The sequence below is a fragment of the Dipodomys spectabilis genome, unplaced genomic scaffold (genome assembly GCF_019054845.1).
Source record: "Dipodomys spectabilis isolate Male_0828 unplaced genomic scaffold, ASM1905484v1 ptg000019l, whole genome shotgun sequence".
Classification (NCBI taxonomy): domain Eukaryota; kingdom Metazoa; phylum Chordata; class Mammalia; order Rodentia; family Heteromyidae; genus Dipodomys; species Dipodomys spectabilis.
Window position 1 is genome coordinate 25,763,770 of NW_024870696.1, and position 27,106 is coordinate 25,790,875.

A 27,106-nucleotide genomic window follows, 5' to 3' on the forward strand; every position below is an offset into this window, starting at 1 on the left:
TACATGAATCCAAAACAGGTTTCTGAACTGTAACCCAAGGAAGATTTGCATTATTTTAGAGAGCTTCTTAATACACCAAACAGATGATGTCATAAGTTATGCTTGACTTTCCTCTTTTGAAGACACAGATCTAGTATTTCTCATCTCTTGGGCCAGACTGCTGAGGTTTGAACGTAGTCTCCCTTCTTCTAATCTTAGGGATTCAACTGAAGTCTAGAAGCCTTAAACCCTTCACTTATCAAAGTTTTATAAAGAGTTTTATGAAGAGTTTAGTGCTTCACTTATAAAACAAAGATGATAATAACATGACCTATTTTTTAAGTTGTAAAAAGTAGTAAACAGGGAAAAAAGAGGCTATTCATATTAAATATATCGCATAGAATCTTAATTACTATGTGTCATACTGCAGTTATTTACCAGTGCAGCTTCTAATATGACAGAAGGCTTAAATGGAGCAAGAATTCTTGATAAAGCTGCAGGGTCAGAGATACTAATCTTCTTTCCACGGCCAGTACCTTCTGTGGTAAGCCTATAAAGAAAGGCACAGTGATGACTTTTAGAGCCAGAAGTTGGACACCTGGATGATGTTGTCACACCACATCCTAAAAGAAGGCTAGCATGCTTGCAAGAAACGTGTCAGTAGGAGATCTGCCTTCCAGGGGGACCAATGGGTACTAGATAAGCCTGAAACACTGAATAAAATTTACTAATGCCAAAGAAAAAAACATCCACCAATATGCTGCTAGCAAGCTAGGACAGAGTTACTGCAACAGCCAGTTTGCCTAAAGGACTTGCTCCTTGAGAACAGAAAAATTCCTCCTCGTTACTCAATAGAGAAATGAGTACAAATTAAGTGGTAATCAAGTTAAAGCAAACTGTTTTTCATTTTCCTGCCTCCCAGATCCTCCCCAAAGTCAAATGAAAGTCAAATAGTCTTCCTTCATTACCTCTCTTAGGTTGATCCTTATAAACTAACCACATTAAAATGCACTATTTCTAGAGTGATAGGAAAGAAGTGGGCATCTTGATGGAATATAAAAGGTTCTTTGTTCTGTGTGTTTGCTTGCCTACCTGTCTACCTGCTTACCTGAGTGTGTGCGCTGGCCCGATGCCAGCCAACAGTTAGGCAGCCATTTAATCCTGTGTGACTCTCTGCCTGCTCTGTATCCTGGAGGAAGGAACCTATGCCAAGGCAGTCAAAGCTTAGGTTTCCCAGCAACCTATGACCTGCTAGGAAAATTTGAACTGTGCCAATCTGATTGCCTCTGTTGAGCATCTAGGCTAGAAGCAAAATAAGGTTTGCCTATTAGCAGTGGGAACCACAGCTGCATGGGCCATGAGGAAGTGGGAACATAAAATTCTCAGCCAGACAGACAAGATCGGACATTGAGGGGAACTGAAGACACTGCAGGGGCAGGGGCAAGTAAAAGAAAGCAGTCGCATTCAGACTACAGTTGAGTCCATCAGTGAGAGAATGCTGGAACAGCTAAAGAGCTCTAGATACGGGTCCAGCCCCATCCCTGAGTAGTCCCTGGAGTTGAGTCTTGGTAGTTGTCCCCAGCTAATTGTTCTATGGATTTTCACTCTACTTAGTTTAGATTTAGGAGTAGGAATGCCACTTTTTTTTACGAATATAAGATTTTTTATCTAAAACACTTATCTCACTTCAGTATTAGGCTTTAGCTCAAGAAAACCATGGAGATATAGCTTTAGGATAAAAGCAGTTCATAAAAATGGCATGATCAGATCATCCATGAACATTAGGCTCCCAGAACATTACACTCCTCAGAACCTGAACACCTGCTTAGAAAAGATCAATGCACAAGAAACCACGGTGAGGAAGGTCCGGTGAGGGGTCGGATGCCATGACCTACAGACTGAAGAAAGAGGAGTGTATTTACTTTGAAAAGTACATCTTAAAGAAGCGGGAGAAATTTTCATTACATGTGTATCTGCCACACTTCATATGTGTCATATTTGCCTCTTGCTCCTCCAAAAGTTAGAACTAGAAATCAATCAAAAGGTTTAGCTCTGAATTTCCCAACCAAAGGATGTTTGGCTGCAAGGTAGAGAGTACAAAAATCACGGAGATATTCACCTAGAGACTAGATGGCCAGCTACGTTGTGTCCCCAAAGCAGAATTTCAACTAGAGAGCATTATCTTTAGCACTAAACACATGGAGTTTTATCCAGAATGACTACTATTACCTCTTGGCCTTCAACGAAAGCTACAGTGAACTTCTGAAGATTAAGCAGACCACAAAAGAGAAATTCTCTTCAATCTCCAGATGACTCGAAGTATTACAGCACAAAAGCGGCAATCACAAAGTTTCCCAGATCTCCATCTCCTCTATCTCTGCCCATGCTTCTATGCCAGGGAAATGATGTAGTAGAATCTCCTCTCACTAAGATTGGCTTCCCAGAAGGGTTTCCACTTGTTGCCTTTTAAGCAAATAGAAAACTCTAGAAAGGAATGTTTTCCTTTCTTTTTGAGACAGGTTCCCCGTGTTACACAGAGTAGTATTTAACTCCCAGGTTCACTCAATCCTCCTGACTCAACCTCCTGAATAACTGGTACCTCCTCTCTTGTATCCCCTCCCTACTGGAATTGGAGGGTATGACCTTGGGTGGACTGGGTAAACACTCTACCACTGGCTTATTACTCCTCCCTCGGGACCTTCACTTCTTTAAGGCAAAGAGAGATGTTCTCAATGTGCCATTTTTTTCAAGGAAAAACAAATTCTACCAACTTACCTTGATGGGACAAGTAGAAGGAGCAGGTAAGCTGGTTGAAAGCTCTCACAATCGTTCGGTTCCACTTCCCCACCTGTCTTCCATCCTACTGCCTTGCGGTTATTTCAGTGAATCACGATTGCCTGCAGTGATCGTTCACCTCTGTGATCCTGCTAGAAAGCAAAAAGAAAAAAAAAAAAGATTCTTTGTGTGTCCTCTTCTCTCTGCTATGGTAACTCCACCATCTACATATTTAATAATCTGACACCAGACATTTGTGTTTGTTTGTTGGGGAGGGGGGTGATTGAAGAGGATTCCCAGCATGCCACATGACACCATGGATGCTTTCTAGATCCAACAGGTGGGAGAGTTTCTTTTGGCACAAACAAAAGCAACTTCTGGAGGTTCATCAGTTAGGATCTAGATAAACAGGTAACCTGTTCCTATCAGTAAACAGTGGAATAGTTTAACTTACCAATATGCTTTGGTAAGACAGTCCCTTTTCATTATCTTTTTAATAATATGTCCTTATAGAGGACATAGATTGTAGTCAATTCAAGTAGAACCATATCAGCATGGCCACAGATGAAAGGAGCAAAGGACTGTTTCTATTTGTTCCCATGCAGGGTCTCTGGCCTCTTAAGAAATCAGAGCTGTTTCAGAGAATGATTTGTGTGTCTATTAAACATGAGGGTTCCATTATGAAGCCTGGAGAGACCCTCTGTAATCAGCTGTCTTTCTGTGAGGGATGGATGGGCAGCGAGCCCAGCCTCACCTCCGGTGTCACCCAGGCAGCCACCCACACCTGGCCACGGTGACCAGTCTCCAGCATCTCCTAAGCTCTCCAACGCACAGCTGAGCATCCGGGTAGCTTTCTACTGCAAACACAGCCTGCCATTGAACCATTTTCCTCTGCACTGCACACAATCTCTGCTGCCACAATGAGTCACCACGCAACACATCCCCTCATCCCCTTCCACTCGGTACTTAAAATACTCTGGGGCTGGCTGTAAAGAACCCCCACCGTGTGCGCAAGCTTGTGTGGGAATGTGGGGTTGGCAGCTCAGCCCTCTGCAGCCCTCTGCAGCGTGGACTGCATTGTGTTTGGCAAAGGGGTTGGGAGGGCTGAGGGGTCCAGAGAGCCAGGAGCTCAGGGGAGTTGTGTGTATCAGATCCGCTCTCTCTCATGCAAGCCTGTCCAGTTGCACCCCTTCCTTTGCGGGCACCTCCATTTTAGCCTCTCTGACCTTGAGCAGAAGGTTCTTGCTGTTGGGGGTTGATTTGTCCAATTTTCTCAGCCTAGGTTCTGGCTGGTCATTTTGTTTTAAACAGGAATGCCTCGTCCTGTTCGCCTGCCCGACCCCATTTCTAGCCCCAAGTAGATTGTGCTTCAATTGTAACAGCATTTGGCTTTCTCTGAGTCAGAAAATCTGACATCCTCACTGGAGCCGAGGTCTGTCTCTGTCTCTGTCAGTCTCTCTCTCTTCCATTACCATTTCTGCTGGATACTTCTCTATCCACCTACACACGGAACATTCACCTTGAGCAAAGCCAATCACAAGACTCCTGCCTCTTCCCTAGCCAGCATAGAGAACCGGATTAAAAACGGTTCTTGCCCTGAGCCTTTTCCACCAAGCTGGAGAATTTCTTTGTTCGGCAAAGAAATACTGCACATTCCACAGATAGGTATGGAACCACTTCCTTGGTTCCCCCAGGCCGGTGCCTCCCTCTGCACCCAGTCACACGCCCACTGCAGAGCGGGCACTTCTCGCTTTCAACCTGCTCCTAGGGCACCTTTCACAGCAGGGGCCTTGGAGTAAAAGCCCAGCCCAGTACAATCCAAAGGGACATTATGTGCTTGAGTTATTCATTATGGGAGTTAGTGGAGGCCACGGAGCAGGAAGCATGTTGGGATGCAAGGGGAAAGGTGGTATGGAGGGTGGAGACATAGTCAGGGTGACCTGCCAAGGCCTGATGGGAACTCCGAGTTCTGGCAGAGGGTAGGCATCTGCCTTAGAAGGTGGTAAAGTCATAACAGCCCCAAGGTTAGGCAAGGTCTGGTGGAAACAGAAGAATTATAATTAAGCTAGTCATTTAATAGCTCTTGCTATGCACCGGGCACTGTGCTTAACACTTCCACACATCTCCCATTTAATCCTTGCTACAATGTATCACTCCAATTTTACAACCTCAGGGAAAGCCTTGAAAAGAACAAGTGACTTGCCCAAGGTCACACAGCTGGCCAATACTGAAGGTAGGAAAGTACATGTAAGTTTGTCCTTTCTGCCTACAGTAGGAGGCGAATTACACGTTTAGAAAATGGCAGATGGTCTAGAATGGAGCTTGCACGGAGCCACTGGGAGAAGTATGGTTCCCACGGTGCTGAGATAGGATTCTTCAGCAGCAATACCAGGTTTAGGGGGGCACAACGAAGTTTCTAAGAGGCCTGCTGGTTTAGAATGAGGTAAGGCCTTGGGTCTACAGACACGACCCTCAGGATTTGTTTAAAATCAAAACCTGAGGGAGCAGTTTAAACTCCGGAGACTGAGCAAACACCACCAGAGAACTAAAATCCGAGAGTGGGAGATGTCTGTCAGAGGAAGACAGTAGGACAAGAGAGAAAACCTATTTTACCCGACTCAGCATTGGTGCATGTGACAGGTACCTGGCTCTGGAGAGCTAAGGGCTTTTGGTCTTAAGGAAACACAAAAGGAGAGAAGGAGTTCTAATGAAAACTCTGTCACTGGGGTGGCACCCGTGGCTCACACCTGTAATCCTTCGCTACTCAGGAGGCTCAGATCTGAGGATCGCAATTCAAAGCCAGCCTTGGCAGAAAAGTCTCTGAGCCTCTTATCTCCAATATACTACTCAGAAGGAGCCAGAAATGGCATCTTGGCTCAAGTGGTAGAGCGCTAGCCCAGGACCTGAGTTCAAGACCAGTAAAAAAAAAAAAGACAAAACAAAGACAAACCTCTGTCACTGGAGACCTCTTGGCACAGAGCAAGTTTGGGGGGGAGAGGGGGTAGGGAAGAAGAATGGGGGTGGGGAATGGCCTGGGTCAGAACAGGGAAAGACTCTCCAACTTGCTTCCATGTGTCCTCCCCGGCTCTGTGTGCGGATTCCGGCCCTTCGCACCCCGCGCGGCGGGCAAGCGGCCGCCTCCTCCCCGGGCAGGCTGTGCTCAGGCCCTGGGCCGACCCCTGGCCGCGGCCCCGGTAGACAGGTGGCCTGGGACGCCCGCTCGGCGGCCGGGCTCCGGGGACCTGGCGCGGGACGCGCTCCCCGGCGCGGCCGACCCCGCCGCGGGCCCCGCCTGCCGGCCGCGGGCCTCGCCGGGACCCCCGCGTTTTCTGCTGTGTCACGCGCGGCCCGGGGGCGCCGCGGGCGGGGGGGGGAGCGAGCGTCCGGCGCCCGTCCACGCGGGGGCCGTCCACGCTGACGGGGCGCGGGGTCGGGCCGGGGGCCCACGTGGGCGGCCCGCCCCCCCGCCCGGGGCTGCCGCCGGCCACAGCCCGCCCCGCGCCCCGCTGCCCGGCCGTCCCCCCGCGGGCCCGGGCCCCGCGCGGCCGCCCCGGCGGGTCCGGCAGGTGTCCCGCCCCCGGCGAGCGCGGCCCGGGCCGGAACTGCCGCCGCGGCGGGGGGGCGGGGGAGGCAGGTGTCCGAGCCCCAAGGCGGGGCCGGGCGGGGTCAGCGGCGTCCCGGAGTGACCCCACCCCACCCGAGCCTCCCCAGGCCCCGGAGAGCCGGGAGAGCCCGCAGGCAGGCGTGAGGTAGACGCGGCCGGGGGGCGGGGAGGGGTCCCCCGGTCTGTGAGGGGCTCCAGCGCGGGCCGCCCCGCCACAGGAGGGGCGGGGAGGGGGCTGTGTGTCCGTCACGGGTCTCCCCCGACCCCCCCCCACCGACGCCCCCCCACACCTCGCCGCGCCGTCCTTGCGCCCCCGCCTCTGCAGCCGGCCCCTCAAGCCCAGGCGGCTCCTTTGTGCCAGCCCCGCGCCCGCCCCTTCGGGCCTCAGGCCCCGCCCCCGGGCGGCGGCGATTGGCCGGCCGGGCCGGCCGGGGGCGGGGCCCCGGGGCGCGAAGGCGCGGTATATAGTAAAGGTGGGGCGCGCGCCCACAGCCTATTCCTCGGCTGGCGGCCGGCGCGCGCGGGTGTGTGCGGGGCCTGCGGTCCGCCGGGCGTCCTTGCCGCTGACAGTCGCGGCCCCCGGCCGGTGTCCGTGGAGGTCGCCGCAGGCGGGGGGAAGGGGTCCGGCACGCGTCCTCGGCGGCGGGTCCGCGAAGCCGCCCCGCTCCCCGTGCACTCCCGCACCGCGAGCCCTCCGAGGCGCCGGGCGCGCGGGGCGGACCCCGGGCAGCCCCGGGCGAGCGGCCGCGCGCGCGCCCACCCGTAGGTTGGTGGCTCGGAGCCGCGCAGCCTCGCGGCCGCCCCTCCTCCCCGCGCCGCGCCGCGCTCCCCGCCCCGCGCCTCCCGCCCGGCCCCCGCGCCGCGCGTCCGGCACTCGCAGAGCCGCAGCGGCAGCGCGCGGCGCGTCCGGGCTGCGCAGAGCCGAGCGTCGGGCCCCGCCAGCCGCCCCGCCGGCGAGGAGGACGCCAGGGCGCCCCGCGCCGCCGCCCCGAGCCCCGCCGCTGACCCGCCGCCATGGCCCGCGGAAAAGCCAAGGAGGAGGGCGGCTGGAAGAAATTCATCTGGAACTCGGAGAAGAAGGAGTTCCTCGGCCGGACCGGCGGCAGCTGGTGTAAGTGCGGGTCTGCAGCCGGGCCCCGCTCCGCCGCCGCCGCATCCCCGCGCGGGCTCCGCGGACGGACGGCGCCGCCCTCGCCTCGCTCGGCGCGGGCCCGGGGCGGGGGCGGTGGACGCTGCGGCGCCCGCAGCCCGGCCGCGGCGGGGGGCGCCGTGGCGATCGGGCGCAGGCGGTGCGCACCCCGCCTCGTCCCCGCTCTGCGGATGCATGCTGGGGCCCGGGGTCCCGGACTCGCCCCTCGCCCCGGGGGAAGGGGGGGCATGGTCCCGGGCGGTAACCCGACCCGCGGCCGGCGGGACGGGGCGGCGGCGTCCTCCTCGTAGGCTAAATCCGTACCGCGGACGGGAGGGGCGGGAATCCTGCCCCACTGCGGCATTCCGCGCCGGGCTAGGGTTTCCTCCGGTGACCTTCCCCGGAGTCGGCCCGGCCGGATTCACGTCAGGACTCCGGCCTCGAAGCCTGGCAGCCTCCCCTCGCCCCCCAGCTCTGATCGCCGTAGAGGGCCAGGTGGAAGGAAAACTGCAGACGCGTCTCCCCCGATGGAAGCTGTTTGCGCGGCCTGTGGCTCTGCCGGGCCGACAGCCCCCCTCACACGGCCCACGAAAATGAGAGACCTGGCTCTGGCGTTCTTTCCTCCCTACACCCGAAGGGTGACATTTTCCTAAAGGTCATTTTGAAGGGCATCCTTGTAGACACATCTAGGAGTCGTGACTGCAGAAGGGAGGGGTCAGGGAGGGAGGGAGGGAGCTCCCGCCCTGCGCCACTGCCCCCCCCCTCCCTTCTCAGGTGTCTCCACCACCTCCACCCCTCCAGCATCACCACTGCAGTCATGAAGGGAGCCCTGTTAGGGGCCAGAGCAGCATCCTGCTTGGGAGGGTCTGTGGAAATCAGCAGGAGCATGAGTCAGGGAAATAGGGCTTGGCTCACACTTCGAAGTGCAAGAAGCCGAAATATGTTACTGTTTTTTTTTTTTTTTTTTAAATAAGGGGAATAAAGCAGTTTGTAGGGAGTTTGATTGAAAAATAAAGGGTTAATAATGCATCATATTTCAAGGTTAGTCAAGGTGAAGCCTTATTCCAAGGTATTACTGGGAGAGCATAGGTGTCCCTGAGCCACGGAAAATGTAGTTTTTGAAAGTCATGGCTTTCTATTTCATGTAAAATTTTATTTTTTGAGAGGGGGTGATTGTGAGCTTCCGAAGGCTTATGGTTATAATGTCTCAGGAATAAAGGCCCTCCCTTGCGTTTTCTTAATATGGAAGAGAAGACTTGAAGAACTAAAGGGTATGTAGGATGAAGAGCTCCCTGCAAGGGCTGTCCCCTACCAACTCCTTGTAGCTAGAGTGAGGCCTGCCGGGTGCACTGCGGAACCTCCAGGTTAGCTTGGGCTTCTTTCTCTGGTGGTCTGACCCCTGGGGCGTCTCAGGACCAGGAGCTGCATTGATTCTGGGTACATTGTGAAATTTGCCCTCAAGTTGTTTCTGCCTTCATAAATATGTTTCTTTCCTCATTCCAATTTCATGCTTCTTAGAACAATATTTGCTTTAGGGACAAGGCAGTATGGAACACAATTTGCTCTTTCAACTGACATTTAATGGGACAGTACCACAGAGAGAGACAAGCTAGAGAGAGACAGAGACAGTGAGAGAAAGAGTAAATGTTTGCCTCTTTCCAGTCACATCCAGCAGAGTATCGATACACTGATTTACGCAGTGAGTTTGTCATCTAACACGGGCTAAGGTGCCCACAATAGACTAAAAACCCACTTTTTGTTCTGTGCTAATACATCTGCGCCTTCCTAGCAATGTAAGGAAATAGCAGAGCTTGTCTTAGTTAGGGAAAGGGGCAGCAATTGCTGTCTCATTTGGAGAAAACGCCTACATTCCAGCTCTGGGCTCAACATGCACGATGCCCTTGGGGCGAGGGCAGGATGCCCTTGGCTTGCTTTTGCTTATAGGTAGATTTTTACCAAGATGGACGCAGGAGACTCCAGCCTGGCACCTGCTGGAGAAATCATGGCATGCAAATTATTTTGTGCTTTCTGTCTTTTGATTAGTTAACATAATGCAGGCATTGGTATTTAACAAGATGGGCACGATGCCTTTTTTTCCCCCCATCTACCTATAAATAACCTTTTGAAGGGTAGTTTTTTTTTTTCCTAACTGAAAGCCTCGATAATACTTGTACTTTAAACAAGAGAAAAGAAATTTCAAGGGAAAAATGCCGCTAAAGCTCAGCTCCCCTCAGACATCCTGCACACCCAGGCTTCCACCCTAGCTGTTCAGCTTTTTTTTTTTTTTTTAATACAAGTCTATGGTGCATGGGTCTCACCAGATACACACGCTCAGTCCAACCAAGTGACATCACAGCAGTAACTAGGGAGATTTTGTTAATATTTCTGAGCAAAAAAAAAAAAGAGGAAAATTCCTCATTTTTCACCTACCCTCCAGGCAGGGTAGGAAGGTTGTACATGCCTTCAGTTATTCTGCGTGCTTGCAAAATGACTTATTTTTCCTCCACTCTGTTTTAAACTGTACCTTCAATCATGTACCTTCTTAGACTGTCAGGATTAGGTATCTGGAGTCCAGGAAATGAATAGAAATGTTCCAGTTGTTAAAGAGGCAATTGAGAATAAGCTGAGAGCATTCAGAGGGGCTTAGAAAGGAACAAAATAGGGAAGAAACCATGAATCGGGCCATGGGGGCTGCCTTGCTGACTGTGGTACACCAACTCTTCATGCACCTCTTAGGAGCATTCACTGGAAAATTTTCCACATCTCTTGACGTCACAGTCTGCCATTTGACTACTGCTGCTTAGATACCGAATGCAGCACTTAACTCTTGCCCTGCTGGAAGGGAGTGATTGAGTGGGGTGTAGCTTCCCTCTTCCTTACTTTTGCTGTCTTTTTGTGGTTCCCCCACCCCACCCCCGTCTTCTCTATGAGTAGAAGACAAAAGGATTATGATTAAGCATTTTGGTGTGGCTTTAGGATGTGCTCTGCTTAACTGCTCTATAGCATAATTGCCCAGAACTATTTGTTCCTGAGAGGGAAGTTGGACTTTTAAGCACAGAAAAGGCCATATGGCTAATTTCCACAAGTGTGTACCTCTCCCTCTCTGGCCCCCACCTACCCCTTTTTAATACATTTGTTCTGTGGCTTTTCCCCAAGGACTCTGACATTTACTGCATTTGATCTGGATCTTTTTAGAAATACTCGAAGGCTCTTTGAGGTGGTCATAACCTTACAGGCTGTCCGTTCCCCCTTTTGCATTGACACTGATCTGTTTGGCTGGCACAGAATTGCCCAGCGATGCCTAGTACAGCCTGTTACCATACAGCTAATCAGGGAGATAATCCTTGTAAACCAGTAACTGATAGCCTTATATCAATATATGGGATAGTATTTTGTGGTGGTGGTGGTGGTGGTGGTGGTGTGTGTGTGTGTGTGAGAGAGAGAGATTTTCCTTCCCATTTGCAGCTATTTTAGCAGCCATCCTGTTAACCATAAGAAAATGAAAATGCAGTCTCATCAAGCAGTCATTACTCTGGTGCCAGTCAGAAGCTCAGATAGAAATGTGCCACTCATTTGTACTATAGGATTCTCCCCTACAAGTGTCCCCTGAGGAGAAACACATGTCCCTGGTTAAAAGCCAGAGGTAGGCTGATGGTAGAGAGGAGGGCTCCGCTGGGCTTCTTGGCATCCGTCACTCTGTCACCCCTGTCATAGGAATTCTGAAGCGTTAGTTGTTTTTTTTTTTTGTTTTGGATTTTTTGGAATGGCAGAATCTGAAGTGCAGTGTTTAATGTCAAGGGATAAACAAGCAAAGAATGCACCTCTCTGAGGAGGTGTGATGTCATACGTTAAACGCGTGGCAGAGGCGCACAAACATAACTATGGATTTTTCTTGGTGATCTTGACCGTTTTTCTTCTTAGAGAATAAGGCTGTTTCCTCGTGGACTATTGTAGTTGAGCGATTCCTCCGCCTCCAAAGAGTGAGGTTCACTCTGCTCCTGATCGGCATCGGGAAAGGAGGCTCTGGAGAAACAGGCTGGGGAGGAACCTGGAAGAAAGCTCCTTCATCCCCGGGAAGGTCAGGCTTTGATTCTGAGCACGTGACTACATCACGGCCTTTTGTGTGTGTCTGTTCTCTTGCAGTTAAGATCCTTCTGTTCTATGTAATATTTTATGGCTGCCTGGCTGGCATTTTCATTGGAACCATCCAAGTGATGCTGCTCACCATCAGTGAACTGAAGCCCACATACCAGGACCGGGTGGCCCCTCCAGGTAAAGACATCCATGTGACTAGCTTCTGTTCTTCCAGAGGTAAAAGGGATGTTACTTTTTCAGTGGACAAGGAACCTGAAAATTGCTCTGTAATAGAGTTTTAAGCGAAGCATGGAAAGAACAATAACTTCACTCTGCGGCAGGCAAATCTGCATGCATCCCCTTGTCCCTAGGGTGACAGACATCTTATTTGCGCAGCTCTGGCGTGAGAGGGAAGGGCCTTGTTCTTCCCCAGCCTGACTCACCAACTGCATGACTGCGAGCTCTTCAGCTCCTGGAAGAGGCTCAGTCTCCTTGGCGCTGACGTTCAAGGTCTTGCCGAGAGGGATCATCTCGGGGCCTTTGTCAGCTCCAGTGCACGGTTTTCACCTTCTCGAGGGGCTATGACTCATAAATGCTCCAGAGAATTCACTTTGGCTCCCATTTTAAAAGGTTAGCTTATTTTTAGAGGTGATTAGAAGCTCTGAGATGGGCCATCTGCTTCAGAGCGAGGAGCCATGATTTCAGAGCTCTGTTCTCCCCCTCTTTCCTATAGATTTGCGCTTTGACCTTGAACAGTCTTTGCACTTCATAAAATGTTACCTGTTTGGTGGGTTTGGGTTTTGTTTTTTTTTTGCCTGTCTTTTATATTGACTTTGTGAACCCTCTTTCCAGTTTAGCTGCCCTATTAGTTTTAAAACCTTAAGTGAACAAAAGATTATCATAGAAATTGCAAACTGCCCCACGGATCCCTTAGTGCTTGGGTGTTGTGTGAGTTCCGCGCAGCTGTGTTGTGTCCACACCAGTCCCCACACACCTTGGAAGGTCTCTGTCATCACGCCCAGGACCCGGAAAGCCAGCAGCACCGCAACAGTGAATTTACTGTCATTCTTCTCCAAGTCATGGGGGGAGGGAGAAGAAAAACTGAGTAACTTGCACAACTTCTAAGCTTTCGCCTTAAAATGCCCTTGAGGTGTTGGAGGTGATGTCGACTTGTCACTTCCCTCTGGGCAGCAGTTGGGTAGCAGCTGTCTGCAGGGGACAGTGGGAAGGCCCTTTGCATGGCAGTAAGCCATCCAGAGGGAGCGTGACTGCCTTCTGGAGATGTGTCATGCTGCCTTCTTGTGGGTGTGGGAAAGAAGAAAATCTGCACAATAAGGTGACAAACAGTGTCTAAGTCAAGTAGTTCTTGAGAGTAAGAAGAAGTGTCTCCAGATAAATTTAGGTGGGAGTGGAAGAAGAATGCGTGTAAGTATATAAAGTGACAAACCTGGTTAATAACCGGTAGTTTCCAGCAGCTTTATCCCCCAAAAAGGTGGGTCTGTGGCAAAATTGGACAAAGATTCTGATTGGCAGAGAGATTTAGGGTCTGAAATAAATGTATTACCCGGACTTCTGTCATAATAAAGCATGATGTCTCTTTGTCTTTCCGCTTCTGTTAGAATTTTACAGTAGCGTTAGTAATGATGCAAATTTATGTAGACCTTTGGTTTTGCCACTTAAAAGCTATTTTTTATTCATGGTATTATTTTAAAATTCTTGTACTCATAGCAAAAATGACTATGAAGTAATTTCCCAAGCAAAAGGGGCACTGATTAAATAACCTTGGGAGAATCAGCATTTAATAAAACGTTTTCTCCAGACCCTTGAAAAAAGGGAAATTTCACCTCGCTGAAACACCTAACCTTTTAAGTGAGGATTTGCAAATGACATTGCCCATCCTGTCTGAGGTATTCAGTCCATCCCAGGTCCCTCTCTCCTTTATTCCCTCCTCCCTTTCCTCCAGCTCCCCTTCCTAAAAGACAAGGTCTTAGTACCTAAGTTTAGTGTGCTCATAGCAATTGGACTGACCTGACAAAACCTCTCTTCTGCAAAGGAATGCTGGTGGCTCATCTTGGAAACATGCATTCCTGTCCTGTAGTCTGAGTCACAGGCAAGTCTTGAGTCTTCTACCTGCCCATTTGTCTCTCTTGCTCTCTGCCTGGGTAATTTTGTCCCTCCCCTTTCTTACTTATAACCTTGTCTGGAGAGTCTATGCGGACATCCTACCACCTTTCCTTAGCTCGTGGAGCTTCTGTGTGTCTCTCCTGAGGGACTCGGTGCTCTTTTTGGAAGTTATGGTAATCTTCAATGAGGTCTCTGGAGTGCTGGGTGCCAAATGCAGTCTCTGCACCATTTCTAAGGCCATAACTAGAGCCATCTCATGGCACCTTTTGGAGCAGATGTGTAGAAATTGTATTTGGAGAGTCAATGACAAGTATCTAGACTGCAGAGAAGGATGGAAGAATATTTTGACAATTTTTGGACTTTAACATAAGGTCTCGAAGCCTCCATTTCAGTGATGGTTAAGAGAAAAGGATTTAATTTTGGATGCATATCTTTCAAGTATGAACAACAATACTATTTTAAGAAGAAAAGTATTTACGAATGTCATTACGCATTGAATTTGAGGAATGAATACAAAACCAAGCCTGAATGAGTACCCTTTATGCATCAAAATACTGTGTCACTAGATCTCTTCCAAATAACCTGTGTGTGGGTGGCCAAACCCAGTATATCATACTGCCTTAATCTAAACACCAACGCCACCCTGGAAGCCCTAAGGGATTAGGAGTAGGTTCAGAGTAGAGATAAGGAAAAAGCAGGATTTAACAGCTGGACACAGCGCCCATCACTCCAGTACTGCCTAGCCACCCCGGGCCTCCATTTTCTCATCTGTAAAATAGGAGAAATACCCTAAGATGATTAGGTAATGTATGCAAGGCAAGTGGTAATTAGTAAGGACAAAACTAACGGCATCAGATAAACTGTTGATAGCCGTCTCAGCCTTCTACTGGAAGAAGTAGTTTCTTTTTAAATACAGAATTTCCAAACAGAACTTCGTATGACACAGCAAGAATGCTTTCCAAAGTTAAATTTTCATGGAAAGCGATAAAAACTTCAGTTTGCCACAAGAAGTGTTTGGGTGATACGGGAGTAGAAGACATATTTGTGAAGAATTCTGTGTGACCCTAAAGGACACCGGGTTTGTTTCATGATCTCTTCCACTAACCTGCGGGCTGTGGTCGAGCGGGACGGCGTGTCCTCCCATGGTGCTGAGCAGCGTCTTGTCTCAGCCCCTTAATGAAGATCTAGGAAGAGACACTTCTAAGCAGTCGCACGTGCATTCACTGTGAGGATTCACCAGGCCTTGTCCTTGATTTGACCCTGACGGCCTTGTGGCCTGCCCTGTGGTGTAATGGAAAAAAGTCTTCTTCCCATCTGCTGCTGCCCTTCCTCCACAGAGGCTCCGTTAGCAGTTCCTCAGTGAACTGAAGGTCACTGTGTGTCGATCCCTAGTTACAGGGGTAGTCCCACCTGGCTGGCTTCCCGGTACAAAGGTGTAAGTGTATACTCATTTTGAAAGGGTCATATTCTTAGCACCTTAGTAACCAGAATTGGGCAGAAAGTAGGGTTGGGAAAGACAGCAGACCTCACAGTCCCTGGCAGTGTTTTCAGCTTCATCTTGTCTGAAAGAGACTGGTCGGATTTTAAAATCCATGGGAGGAGCCGTGGCAGTGCAAGTCAGTGTGCTTAAGTAAAATTGCTGGGATTGCATTCATCTCAGAAAAACTGTTTTCAGCCTACAGTGTCACATCTGTATCACTCTTACTCAGATTTCAAAGGAGAAACTCTGCCTCCTTAGACTGTGGGAGGAATTCTTTCAAGTGTCAGTACGGTGTTTTTCTGGTGTTTCAGGTTACCATGCATTGCTTTGTGATGTCTCAGCTGACACCGCATGCAGGTCTGACTTTCTCACTTGTTTTCCTCCTCCTCTCTTCCTGCCCTCAGATAGATCCTAAGTCTGTTCCCAGAGTTTGAGCTGTGGATGAGTGAGTGTTGATGGCGGAGCTGGCTCCCAGGAGCTACTGCTTAGCCTTTGGTTTGGTAAAAGGATTAGGGAGGAAGAAGCTGACTGCAGCAACTCACCTACCCACGTAGCTCTTTATTTCCAGAGTATGACAATTCTTGGGTCTGTAACAAGCCTAAAGATGAACATTAAGTTGTTCTTGGAGTCACAGCAAAGTGAGACTCACTCTGTGTGCTCATTTGAAGAACTCTCTTCACAGAGATCCCTCTGCAAAGCAGGAACAGGTAACAAAGTCATGCAGATGCTGATAAAATCCTAAGCTGGATTTATAAAGATGCATTTAAGGATTTGACGGCGGCACTGATCCAAGAAAAGGACCACAGTGGGGAGGCTGGTAGTGGGAAAGGTATTAGCCCCACACTTCACTTCTACCATCCTGAAATCTGGCAGGTAGGACTGGTTGCTCTTGAATAATCTAAGGATTTTAGGCTAGTAATCTTGTGACATACGGGCCCACCGGATTCAGAAAGGACTGGGGAAGATGAAGGGAACTGGGGATGGATTATCCAATGGCTTCTCACCAGGAATGCTCCTCTTTTCCCACACACATACATGACTATATCTCATCAAATGTCCCTATCTTACTTCAAGCTGTTAGTACCTAGCAAATAGTATGTACTGAATTTAGACAAGTCACATATACTCTTACGTTCTTGTTTGACCTTGAGCAAGAAAGCATGATCAGTACGAAACACTAAGATGTATGTCTTTTCCCTTTATAAAAATGGTGAAGTGGTACACTTCCTGTACTGGGGGTAAGTACGTGAAGACCTATCAAAATATGAAACATAATGTCCCTCCGACGTTGTAAGTACTTACAGTGGGAGGGGGTACGGCATGAATGCTGGTATTGGGATTTGAACTCTGGGCCTTCTGCTCTTGCTTAGTTTTATCCATTCAAGGCCTGGTGCTGTACCACTTGAGGCATATCTCCACTTCTAGCTTTTTGCTAGTTAATTGGAGATAAGATTCTCCCAGGTTTTTCTGCCTGGGCTGCTTCAAGGTCATTGGATCTCAGTCTTCTGATTAACTAGGATTTTAGGTACCTGGCTGTATTTTTTTAAGAGCATTTTTCATTTGATTATCCCAAAATGAATCTACAATTTAAAAAAAAATCCTTCTCCAAAAATGGAAAAGGGTCTACAGCTAGAGTTTGTGGCATTTAACGCAGATGGGAGGAAAATTTCTATAAACCAAGGATTATTGCAAACACCGAAGTAGGCTATGGAGCAGTGAAACAGTTCTAAGACTTTTCTCAGACTCTGCGGTCTGAGATGGATACAGAGATGAATTTCTGGCCAGTCCAGGCAACGGGGTCACAGGATGACCCAAAGGCAGAGGTGAGTCCAAGGCCCTAGTTTCCAGGCACAGAACTTTTCTTCCCCTTTCCATACTCTCTTTGTGTTAGGTAAGTTGATACTAGCTCATGGAGGTAAAGAAACAAAATTGAGTGCTACCTTAAGTTCTACAAAAAGGGAAAGTGTGTGTGTGTGAGAGCGAGAGAGAGAGAGAACACATTTGAACGATCCCTTTCCCCAGTTTAAACTCTTTTGAGGCCATCCTCAGACTTTCCTCTGCAGCCTGTGGCCTGCACTGGCTAATGCGCTGCTCCGGCCTCCCCGTGCCAGGCTCACAGGTGTGTACCACCGTGCTGGCCTTTGGAAACCACCTTCTACTCCTTGACTCTTCATCAGTGCCGGGGTTTGAACTCAGGGCCTGACTCGCTTGGTTAACAATCTGTCACTTGACGGTTGGGCCACAGCTCCACCCTGGCTTTTTGTTGGGTATTTTGGAGATGGAGAGTTGGTTTTTTTCTTTTTGGCCTGGGCTGGCTTCAGCTGTGATCCTCCTGAGTAGAGGAGGACAGGTGTGAGCCAACAAACATTCCCAGGCTGCTTTTCAACTCGTAAGGATAATGTATGGGAGACAGGTGGTGAGGGAGGATGGTGTGCATGGTTACATTGGAAGAATTTACTTCCTGTGCTCTTAGTCACCTGCTTTCCCCCAGCAGGTTTCTATGGAAAAATGATGCCTGTTGAGCTGCTCAGTGTATTTGGCTACTGACTCATCAGATGTATTAAGTGACAAGTACAGCTGGGCTTTGGGATTTACTAGAGTAACTGCTACAAGGCTAAAATGGCTGCCTAAATACTTCCACAAACCGATTGAGGCATTAGAATCTTGCTAAGTTATAAACCTATTTGGAAACAAAATACTTCTTAGGAAAATTTTTTCTTTTGTCTTTACGTTCCCTATCTTTTTCTTGTCATTCACCCTCTTGCTCTGAACATTATTACTGAAGCCGAAAGATGAAGTTGGGAAAGCTTCCCATCTGCTCTTCAGAGATGGGAGGCCGGGAGGCCAGTGTATCTCCAAACAGCAAACGTAGTCCTTGTTGAAAACCAAATATGAAAATTTTATTTGCTCAAGTTGTTGACTTTATTGGATAATGATCCGTAGTTTAAGGCAGATGGTTCAGTTGGGGCAAAGCTGTATAAAACTTGGCTTGGTTAATTCAAGTTTAGAAGACCGATGAGGCAAAAGATGAGATCTGTTTCCTGGAGTTCAGTTTGAAAGCACAAGCCAGCAGTTGGTCGCTCTGTTACCTTTGGCCTGTAGATGTTACCAGTGCAAACAAAGGTCGCCCTTGTTGAGATGCCTTCCATCTTTTCTCATCTGTGGTACATCCTGAGAGGATGGGATCTGGTAGGAAAACAAGTGACGGGGACTTGCGGAAGCGAGGGGGGACCTGCAGCTGCTGGGGGTCTCTCTTGGGGAGCCGAGTCAAAGAGCCGCCTGAGCCGGCCCGGCTCCCTTCCCGTAGTCGGATAAAAGCACCGTAAATGGTTTGAAGGGTTTGAACATTATTCCTCTGCTTCTTGTATCTGACTTGTTTTAGAAAATTACTTCTGAGCAGTGTTTTCCTACTGATTTGGTGAAGATCTCACCAGAGATCTTTGCGAGCTGAGCTCTGAACTCTGAGCTGACTTCTGAGTGCTGAGCTCTGCTAGCTCCTAGAAAGAGAAAGTCTCAGCCCTTAGGCCCCGGATGAAGTCAAGACGGGCAACCCAGAGCAGATGGTAACCTGAGAGATGGACCGTGACTGTGAGGAAGGAGAGTTCTTTGAAGCCCACCCCAGGGAGGTCATGGAACCTTAAGTAAGGTGGCCTCCTGGATATCTTCGGGCATGAGGTGAGCCGTTAACAGATGGCTCTGTAGTCGGGTCCCCGGGCCTACTCATGCAGCCCTCTCGGGTCACTTCCCCTTGTGAACCTGCGTCGCGTACTGGCTGTGTCTTTCGCTAGCGTTTTGGTTTTTGTTGCATCATTGGTTCTGCTGCCAGCTTACATTGCTGTTTGTGATCACACTTAAGGTCCTTCCAGTTCTTTCCTCTCCCTCCTCACTGAAGGTTGGGAGAGCTGCCCCTGGTTTCCGTCATTTCATTTTGTCTTCACCTCAGGTCTGGAACGCGGAGCAGCCCCGTGCACACAGGTCTTCTCTGTCTGTTTCTGCCAGAGCACTTCCCAGGCGTTCGCCTGCCATCTGTCCGGCCTGCCCAGTGGCCTCCAGGGCGTGGCTCGTGACTCGGAGCTGTAGAGAGAACTTGCGTCTTCCTGAGGTGTCAGGAGCCTCTGGCTGTGGACCCCCTGCCTCTCCTCCCGGGCCAGGCCACAGGCCAGGCCAGGCCAGGCCTCTTACTGAAATGGCTGTCTATGACTCAAACCAAGAAGGAGTCTTCCTAGCTGTCTTCCCATCTTCTCCCTGGCTATTCAGAGCAAGCTTCTGCCCTCGCTCTGTTTACCTTCTCTTCCCAGCTGCCTAATCGCTCACTGCAATGCTTCCTCACGGTTAGAACGCCACTCGCTCCCATCATTAGAAGATTGTTCAGGCTATCTTTAAGTTGCTTGAGTATGAAATTTTTTCTGCGGCTTATAAGATTTTTCTTTCCTAATGGTACAACTGTCTGTGGTAGTGTTTAAACAAGATTTTTGTTAAAGAGCAGAGAAGCCAATTCTGTGACTTCCGTTTCGTTTCCATCACTGTTGACAGCTTTCATTGCAGACATTCCTCTAGTTTCCTATCTCCCTTTTGAGATTTCTTGAAAATTCCTAGTAAATGTTTCCTGAGTTCCCTGCCGATGGTATCCTTTTGATACAGTTCTAATGTCACTCCTGAAGCCTCGGCCCCGCTCTCCACTTCAAGTTCATTGTCTATCCCCACCCTTTCCACTCCGCACTGTCTGAGTAAAGATAACCACCATTTATTCCGGCTCTCACTGAAACCTGGTGTTCAAGCCCCACAAACAGTGCTGCGGAATAGTTAATACACTCAACTTACGTCCATTTTAATCATGCTCTTATCTCCTTCGCTGCTGCTGCTCGTATATTCTAATTCCCTAGAGTGGTAGTTGGAAATGGAGGGTGCTTCAGGCCCTCTTCATGCCTGTTCAAGAGATTCTCAAAGTCCAGCCTTAGAGATGGTGGTTGGTGTGCTGTGGGGGCTGTGTGTTTAAGCCGCCTTGCTTGAGTGTGGAGTCGCTCTCCTGGCCTGCCAGGGAATGCCGTGGAAGACTTGGCAAAGCTATGAACAAGTAGTTGGAATGATGCAACACTTTCCGGACCGAACACGCAGAGGTAGAGGTAGCCATTGAAAGCTTGAGATGCCTGGTTCAAGTCAAATTTCAGAGAACAGTGTCCTTACTAAAAAAATGATTTGTTGTTCATGTGAAATTGGAATTTAATCAGGCATCTGGTACTCGGGGGTAGAAGACCACTGACTGTCCAGCGGTGCCCCGATGTGTGGCATGCAGAGGCTTTGGGACATAGAAACGTTGGGCAGACCCACTGTAGACATAATCTGAATTTTACCTTGACTAGTGCTGACATGCTTCTTTGTACTGGGAACTGGATGTATATTCCCAGTTCCCCAGTTGACTCTAAAAGAGGTTTCTGTGGTGTAGTGTTGAGTCCAGAGTTTGTGATGGGTATAACCTTACTGACAGGAATGCAGAGGTGCCTGACAGCTCACCATGGAATGGAAGCCACCCATGCACAATGCTAGCTGGCAATGCCTGTAAAGGTGTACTAGAAGAATAACAGACTTTGGAGTGCCTTGCCATTTTGGAAATCTGGCTCTACCACTTTCTGTAAGACCTTGGGCAGTGGTGTTTTCATTCATAAAATGCAAGGAAATTGAATGGCATGAGGTCTTAAGGCTATGTCCTTATACTTGTTACTTAAATCATTACAGGATTGATTTTGAAAGGGAGGCAAGAATCTAACCTTCTTAGCCAGGTAAATTTAGCATAGTATGCTTGTGCCAGAGAATCTAACACGTCTTGATTGACTTTGTACTAATGACTTTTTGTGTCTTTTTAATTCTTCCCGGTCTAGGATTAACACAGATTCCTCAGATCCAAAAGACTGAAATTTCCTTTAATCCTAACAATCCCAAGAGCTATGAGGCATATGTGCTGAACATAATTAGGTTCCTGGAAAAATACAGAGATACGGCCCAGAAGGATGACATGATTTTCGAGGACTGTGGTAGTAAGTAAACTCACTGTACATGCTTGTGCTTAGTTATTTTTTTCTTTTTTCTAATTCTTATTTCTCATTTCTACTGAGTTTGAGAGAAAGTCTCAAAATAGTTCAGTAGTTACTGAATTCTGATCACATTCAGAAGGTAATTTTAAAAAATAAGAAATGCAAGGAAAGAAACAATGTAGCTTCAAGTACTACAGTTTCTGAATTTGAAAGGTATGGTACTTTAAAATTTAGAATTTATAAAATTCTTAAAAATCTTATACTGTAGCAATAAAAAGACCCAAATGATAACCAGGGCAAATCATTTCACAGGAGGACTAAATTGAGACATTTTCATTTTACCATTTAGGAGAAAAGAATAGTAATTTAAGAAATCATGTATTACAATGAGATTATTCATAAAATATAGAATATTATTAATAGTATACATCAAATATATACTGAAAATGTCTGTTATTTTTCTTTAGGATGCTTTGAATTCTGTATTCATTTAGGCTTCCTATGGCTTTTATATGTGAATTAAAAATAATAGCAAAATTTTCAGTTTGATAAATGCTTATAACAAAATATGAACTCACAGCTTTCAAAGGCAAAATTCTTATTTCTCTTCCCTCCTTTACTATTTAACATGATAATTGGGGCATAGCTCCACAGAAACTTCAGGCCAAAAACTTCGTTGGAAAACTTGTTGACAATCTTTAACATTTTTATTTCAACTACAGTTTTCCTGTTACTGAGCTAAGCCAGTGTTGGCCTATAGAAATGCTGCTGCTCAGAAAGGAGGATCCAGTTTCCTTTCTATCTTCTAAATAGCTGCTCAATCCATTATTTACAGGAAGAGATATTGCCAGAGACCAAATACATGTTCATCAAGAAGTACCACACACCTTCTATGTGGGGTCATATACTACCTGTTGCCTTTGGTAGAGTATCATTTTTCACCTTCTGCAGAGATGAGAGACAGCTTGGTGGAAATCCTTGCTTAATTTGGAAGATGCATTAATGAGTAGCACTGTCATAAATTGTGGCAAGAAAAAAAATTGTGAAAGTTTCCTTTTGCTGTCCGTCAGTGTCTAGAAAACTGTGGGACAATATAAAAATGATGTTTGTATTTTTAGGTATGCCCAGTGAACCCAAAGAACGAGGAGACTTCAATCACGAACGTGGAGAACGGAAGGTGTGCAGATTCAAGCTTGACTGGTTGGGAAATTGCTCTGGACAAAATGATGACACTTTTGGCTACAAAGAGGGTAAACCCTGCATCATCATAAAGCTCAACCGAGTTCTGGGCTTCAGACCTAAGGCAAGTGGTATTTTACACTGCAAAACTTAGATGAGCCATTCACATTTTTTATTCAAGTACTCACTTGACATGAAACATAATACAAGGGAGTTCTAAAGTATACTCACTGCCAGTTTTGGATCCTAATCAGCGGCACACTACTATTGTGTATTTCAGGATAGCATATCTACCTAAAGTTAGGTAGATACCTTGTGAAGTTGCAGAACTTCTGTGATTTGATTTAGGCAAAATCAAATTTTGAAGTGAGTCCTGAAGGCCTGTTCTTAGTACTTCTGCTAGGTATCTAGGTAATAGTTTCTATCTCACGTAAATTCTTTAAGAGCAAAATAGAAAATGATATTTAGAAACATTTTTTACAAGTAGTTTAGTAATCTGAAAAGATATTTTTCCCTGAATAATGATTTCATTGTAAAAGTAGAAATTGAACACCATCTTGGCCTAATGTTTTTGATAACCATATTGGCAAGTGGATATTTATTACTTGAAGTCACAGAAAAATTGCCAGTGGCTGCTCCTTGGCATTTTGTGAGAATTTGATTTTTTTTTTAGAGAAGAGATATTATTGGTATCGTCTCTGCTTTTTAAAAATTGATTGTTTCATCCTCTTCCCCAGATCATGAATTAACAGTGCTGTTCTTCTCCCTAGCCGTTACAGGGCCTTGCCCTTACTATATAATTTTAAATTCTGATAGGGATTGACTGCCATCCACTATGTTATGTGAAATACACTATGTCATTTCTGGAATCTGGTTCCCTGAATCTTTGATACACAAAGGTGTACCAAAGCTCCTTTGTTGCAGCAGAAGCAACAAAGGGGTAAGTGGTTGTCTGACTGGCTTCGTGGATAGTTTGTAGGAATTGGTGTCCCCATCAGCAGAATTTTAATCTTTTTCCCACTTAGGCTGGGATATCATGTTAGAAATAAAATGATGAGAACCATTACTCCATGACTGTTTTTGATATTCATAGTTAGTGAATGCTCCATCAAGATCAATAAAAAGGAATTAGTGTGGCATGGGAGAAGACTGCAGCTGATCTGTTCTGAATCCTTTGTTTTAGATACTCATCAAAGACTTAGTGATATTTATACCTCACAGAGGCAAAGTTAGCTTATTATGATTTATGTCTTCCTACATCTGGATAGTCTATCAAGTGATGAATTGAGTCTTTTTGACTTTCCCTTCTATTTGCTCTCTGCTTGATTATCCATTTCCACTCCTAATAAGCACTCTCACCCAAATGCTAACTACTTTGTTACTGGAATTGCTTTTATCAGCATCTTACTTGGTATACCTGTTTCTCCATTGTCTGAGAATAGATTCTCCAACATTAAACATTCATCATACTACTGAGGTTGATTTGAACCCGAGAGAGAAGGCTCTGTGTTTTATGATGGCAGTGATTTTCACACTGTGTGCTGAGGCAGTGCCAGCTTCACTTGCTGGTACATGTGAGAGTTCCCCACAGAAACCATCCTTAGATGTCAATATTCCTTCCTCTCAATTCCTGGATGATATTGAAGAAAAAAAAAAAAGGAAAGCCCATTTGAAGAAGTCATTCTTGAGAAAAAAAAAATGGTATTATTCATTCATGGCTTAAGTTTATAAAACAGAAATGTCAGTCTTCTCAAGTAAATAATCTTCACAGTCACTCCTTGCTTGTGTCTTTTTGATTAACATTTAGTTCTGGCCTCCATAGCAGCTTAATGGTGATGCTAACAAAACCTGGACACTTACTTTCAACAAACTCACAGACTTTTCCTAGATTGGCTAGAAGAGTCACTCATTTTACACTCTTGAGGTGTTTTATTATTTCTGTTCATTTAGCATGACCAGTGTTTGTTTGGGCCATAAGCAAGTTTCACTTTTCAGAAACTAAAAAATGTTTATTTCCATCCTACTGACCAATGTGGGTTTTATTTCTAGCCTCCTAAGAATGAGTCTTTGGAGAATTACCCAGTGATGAAGTACAATCCAAACGTCCTGCCTGTTCAGTGCACTGGCAAGGTAAAGACGCATTTGGGGTTATTGAGGTTGGGTTGGAGAGCGGAGGAGGAGGAGGAGGAGGAGGAGGAGGAGGAGGAGGAGTGAATGATCTTCCCTCAGGTTAAATTTTTCATATATGACACATGAACACTGCTTTCAGAAACCAGTCTCATTGCACCAGGTAAAACTTCTTGAAAGGACAGAGAGATCTAGTGAGAATAAAGCTGCATGTTGCTTTCTCCGTTGACATAAGAAACTCATTTATCTGAATATAATCCATCAACATGATGGTTTATAGACCCGAAAGGTGAGCTAGCTAGTATTTAAGGTTGATTTTTTTGTTTTAATGAATAATGTCACCTAAGATGTGTTATGGATTTCTCTTTTAAAAATAGTGAGATTGAGGTTAAGAATTGACACATCTTCCCGCTAGACCTAAAACCAGGTACTCCAATTATTAAGAGAGAAGGCAATTAAAAGAGAATCCCAAACAGTGCTGTTTGACGCTGGTACCAAAAAGGGACATGGGCATAAGAAATGGGAGGCGAACAGATCAACCTATTCACTGGAAGTCACACCCACTGGGGCCTCACTGGGAGGTGCTCTTAGTGATGGCCTCGTTCCTAGGAGGCGGTGCTGGCTTAGAGAAATGCTTACCTGTCTTTGCCTAGGTTTCCCAACTTGGACAGTGAGAATCCTCTCCTATGAGAGCGGTTGTGGGTTAGACTGGGTAGCTGGTCTTTTGGCAGTGGCAGACACCCACCCCCAGATCTTCCCTTGCTTGATATTCTCCTACTCCCGAGAACACAGACTGTGAGCCGTGCCGTGACCCATTAAAACTGCATTTCACTGTGTTTTAGCGCGATGAAGACAAGGAGAAAGTGGGCAACATTGAATATTTTGGACTGGGTGGCTATGCTGGCTTTCCTCTGCAGTACTACCCCTACTACGGCAAACTCCTGCAGCCCAAGTACCTGCAGCCCCTGCTGGCCGTGCAGTTCACCAACCTCACCCTGGACACAGAGGTCCGCATTGAGTGTAAGGCCTATGGTGAGAACATCGGGTACAGTGAGAAAGACCGCTTCCAGGGACGCTTTGATGTAAAAATCGAGGTTAAGAGCTGATCGCAAGCACAGGCCTTTCCCACTAGCCATTTAATAAGTTAAAAAGACACAGAAACCTACTGGTCTTGAACAAACGGTCATACATATGGGACCTACACTTAATCTATACGCTTCACACTAGCTTTCTGCATTTAATAGGTTAGAATGTAAATTTAAAGTGTAGCAATAGCAACAAAATATTTATTCTACTGTAAATGACAAAAGAAAAATAAAAATTGAGCCTTGGGACGTGCCCATTTTTACTGTAAATTATGATTCCATAACTGACTTGTAGTAAGCAGTGTTTCTGGCCCCTAAGTATTGCTGCCTTGTGTATTTTATTTAGTGTACAGTACTCTAGGTGCATACTCCGGTCATTTTTCAAGCCATGTTTTATCATATCTGTTTTCTACTTTATGTGAGCAAGGTTTGCTGTCCAAGGTGTAAATATTCAATGGGAATAAAACTGGCATGGTCCTTTTTTTTGTTTTGTTTTGTTTTTGGTTTGACTTTTTCAGAGATAATGGCCCATCAATGAGCATTTTTAACACACTCCGTAGTCTTTACCTGTGGTGTTAGGTCTTTGTTTTTCTTTTTTCCTGGGGCTGGGGAGGGGGTGGGCTGTCATGGGGGAACTGCCCTTAACATTGTAAGTGACACGACAGAAAAGCACAGAAAGCTGATGGGCTGTGTCGCGCTCTGCACCGAGTGCTGTGCTGACATCTGCTCGCGTGTCCTCCACTGTGCTCTGAAGCGAGGTCTGAGATTGGGATTTTCCCATCACTTTGGCTAGTGGCGGGATAATTAATTTGCTTTGTACATTTTCTTTTCCTTTCTTCCTTTCTCTGAGGCATCACATGCTGGTGCTGTGTCTTTATGAATGTTTTAACCATTTTCATGGTGGAAGAATTTTATATTTATGCAGTTGTACAATTTTATTTTTTTCTGCAAGAAAAAGTGTAATGTATGAAATAAACCAAAGTCACTTGTTTGAAAATAAATCTTTATTTTGAACTTTATAAAAAGCAATGCAGTACCCCATAGACTGGTGTTAAATGTTGTCTACAGTGCAAATCCATGTTCTAACATATGTAATAATTGCCAGGAGTACAGTGCTCTTGTTGATCTTGTATCAGTCAGGTTGAAACAATGGACAATAAAAGAATGAACACACTCCTCACGCGCGTGATCCGCTGTTGTCTACGTGCTCCGGTCTGTGACTTCTTTGCTTTTTGCGCCGCTAATTATCCAAGATCTTGAAGAAATATTGAACCTGAAAGATAAGCACACGATCTTAATTGGCTCACAAACAGCTGTGGCTGCGAGTCCACTTGTCACAGGGCAAGAGGCTGGTAAGGAATCTGGCTGCTGGAATAAGAATCAAAGCTCCCCCTCCTCTCCCAAGGAGATAACACATAGACTCACTACACTTCTACTTGGAAGTTCCGTTTTAGAAATATTTTGCAGTGTGACGCTTTGCTTTGTGGGTGTCTCATGAGCTGTATCTAAAAGAGAAAGAAA

The 27,106-nt window shown here is 46.9% G+C and overlaps 3 protein-coding genes across 5 annotated transcripts in view; 1 reads left to right on the plus strand and 2 right to left on the minus strand.

Moving 5' to 3' along the window:
- Positions 1-428: 428 nt before the first annotated feature.
- LOC122103703 (collagen alpha-1(I) chain-like) lies at positions 429-7,374 on the minus strand. Its single transcript, XM_042674293.1, has 3 exons — positions 6,649-7,374; positions 2,755-2,906; positions 429-529 (listed from the first exon to the last, which is right to left on the minus strand). Exons 1-2 carry the CDS (start codon positions 7,372-7,374, stop codon positions 2,859-2,861), a joined length of 774 nt encoding a protein of 257 aa, XP_042530227.1. The 3' UTR covers positions 429-529; positions 2,755-2,858.
- On the plus strand, positions 7,317-26,765 carry Atp1b1 (ATPase Na+/K+ transporting subunit beta 1). The gene is made up of 6 exons (XM_042674284.1): positions 7,317-7,469; positions 11,631-11,759; positions 21,042-21,197; positions 22,313-22,497; positions 24,423-24,503; positions 25,343-26,765. Exons 1-6 carry the CDS (start codon positions 7,373-7,375, stop codon positions 25,604-25,606), a joined length of 912 nt encoding a protein of 303 aa, XP_042530218.1. The 5' UTR covers positions 7,317-7,372; the 3' UTR covers positions 25,607-26,765.
- Positions 26,083-27,106, minus strand: part of Nme7 (NME/NM23 family member 7) — a 95,403-nt gene continuing 94,379 nt past the window's right edge. For all 3 annotated transcript variants that reach the window (XM_042674283.1, XM_042674280.1, XM_042674281.1), the window contains one exon: positions 26,083-26,858. In XM_042674283.1, coding sequence (XP_042530217.1) covers positions 26,826-26,858 — 33 coding nt within the window. In that variant the 3' untranslated portion in view covers positions 26,083-26,825. The remainder of the gene's footprint in view (positions 26,859-27,106) is intronic.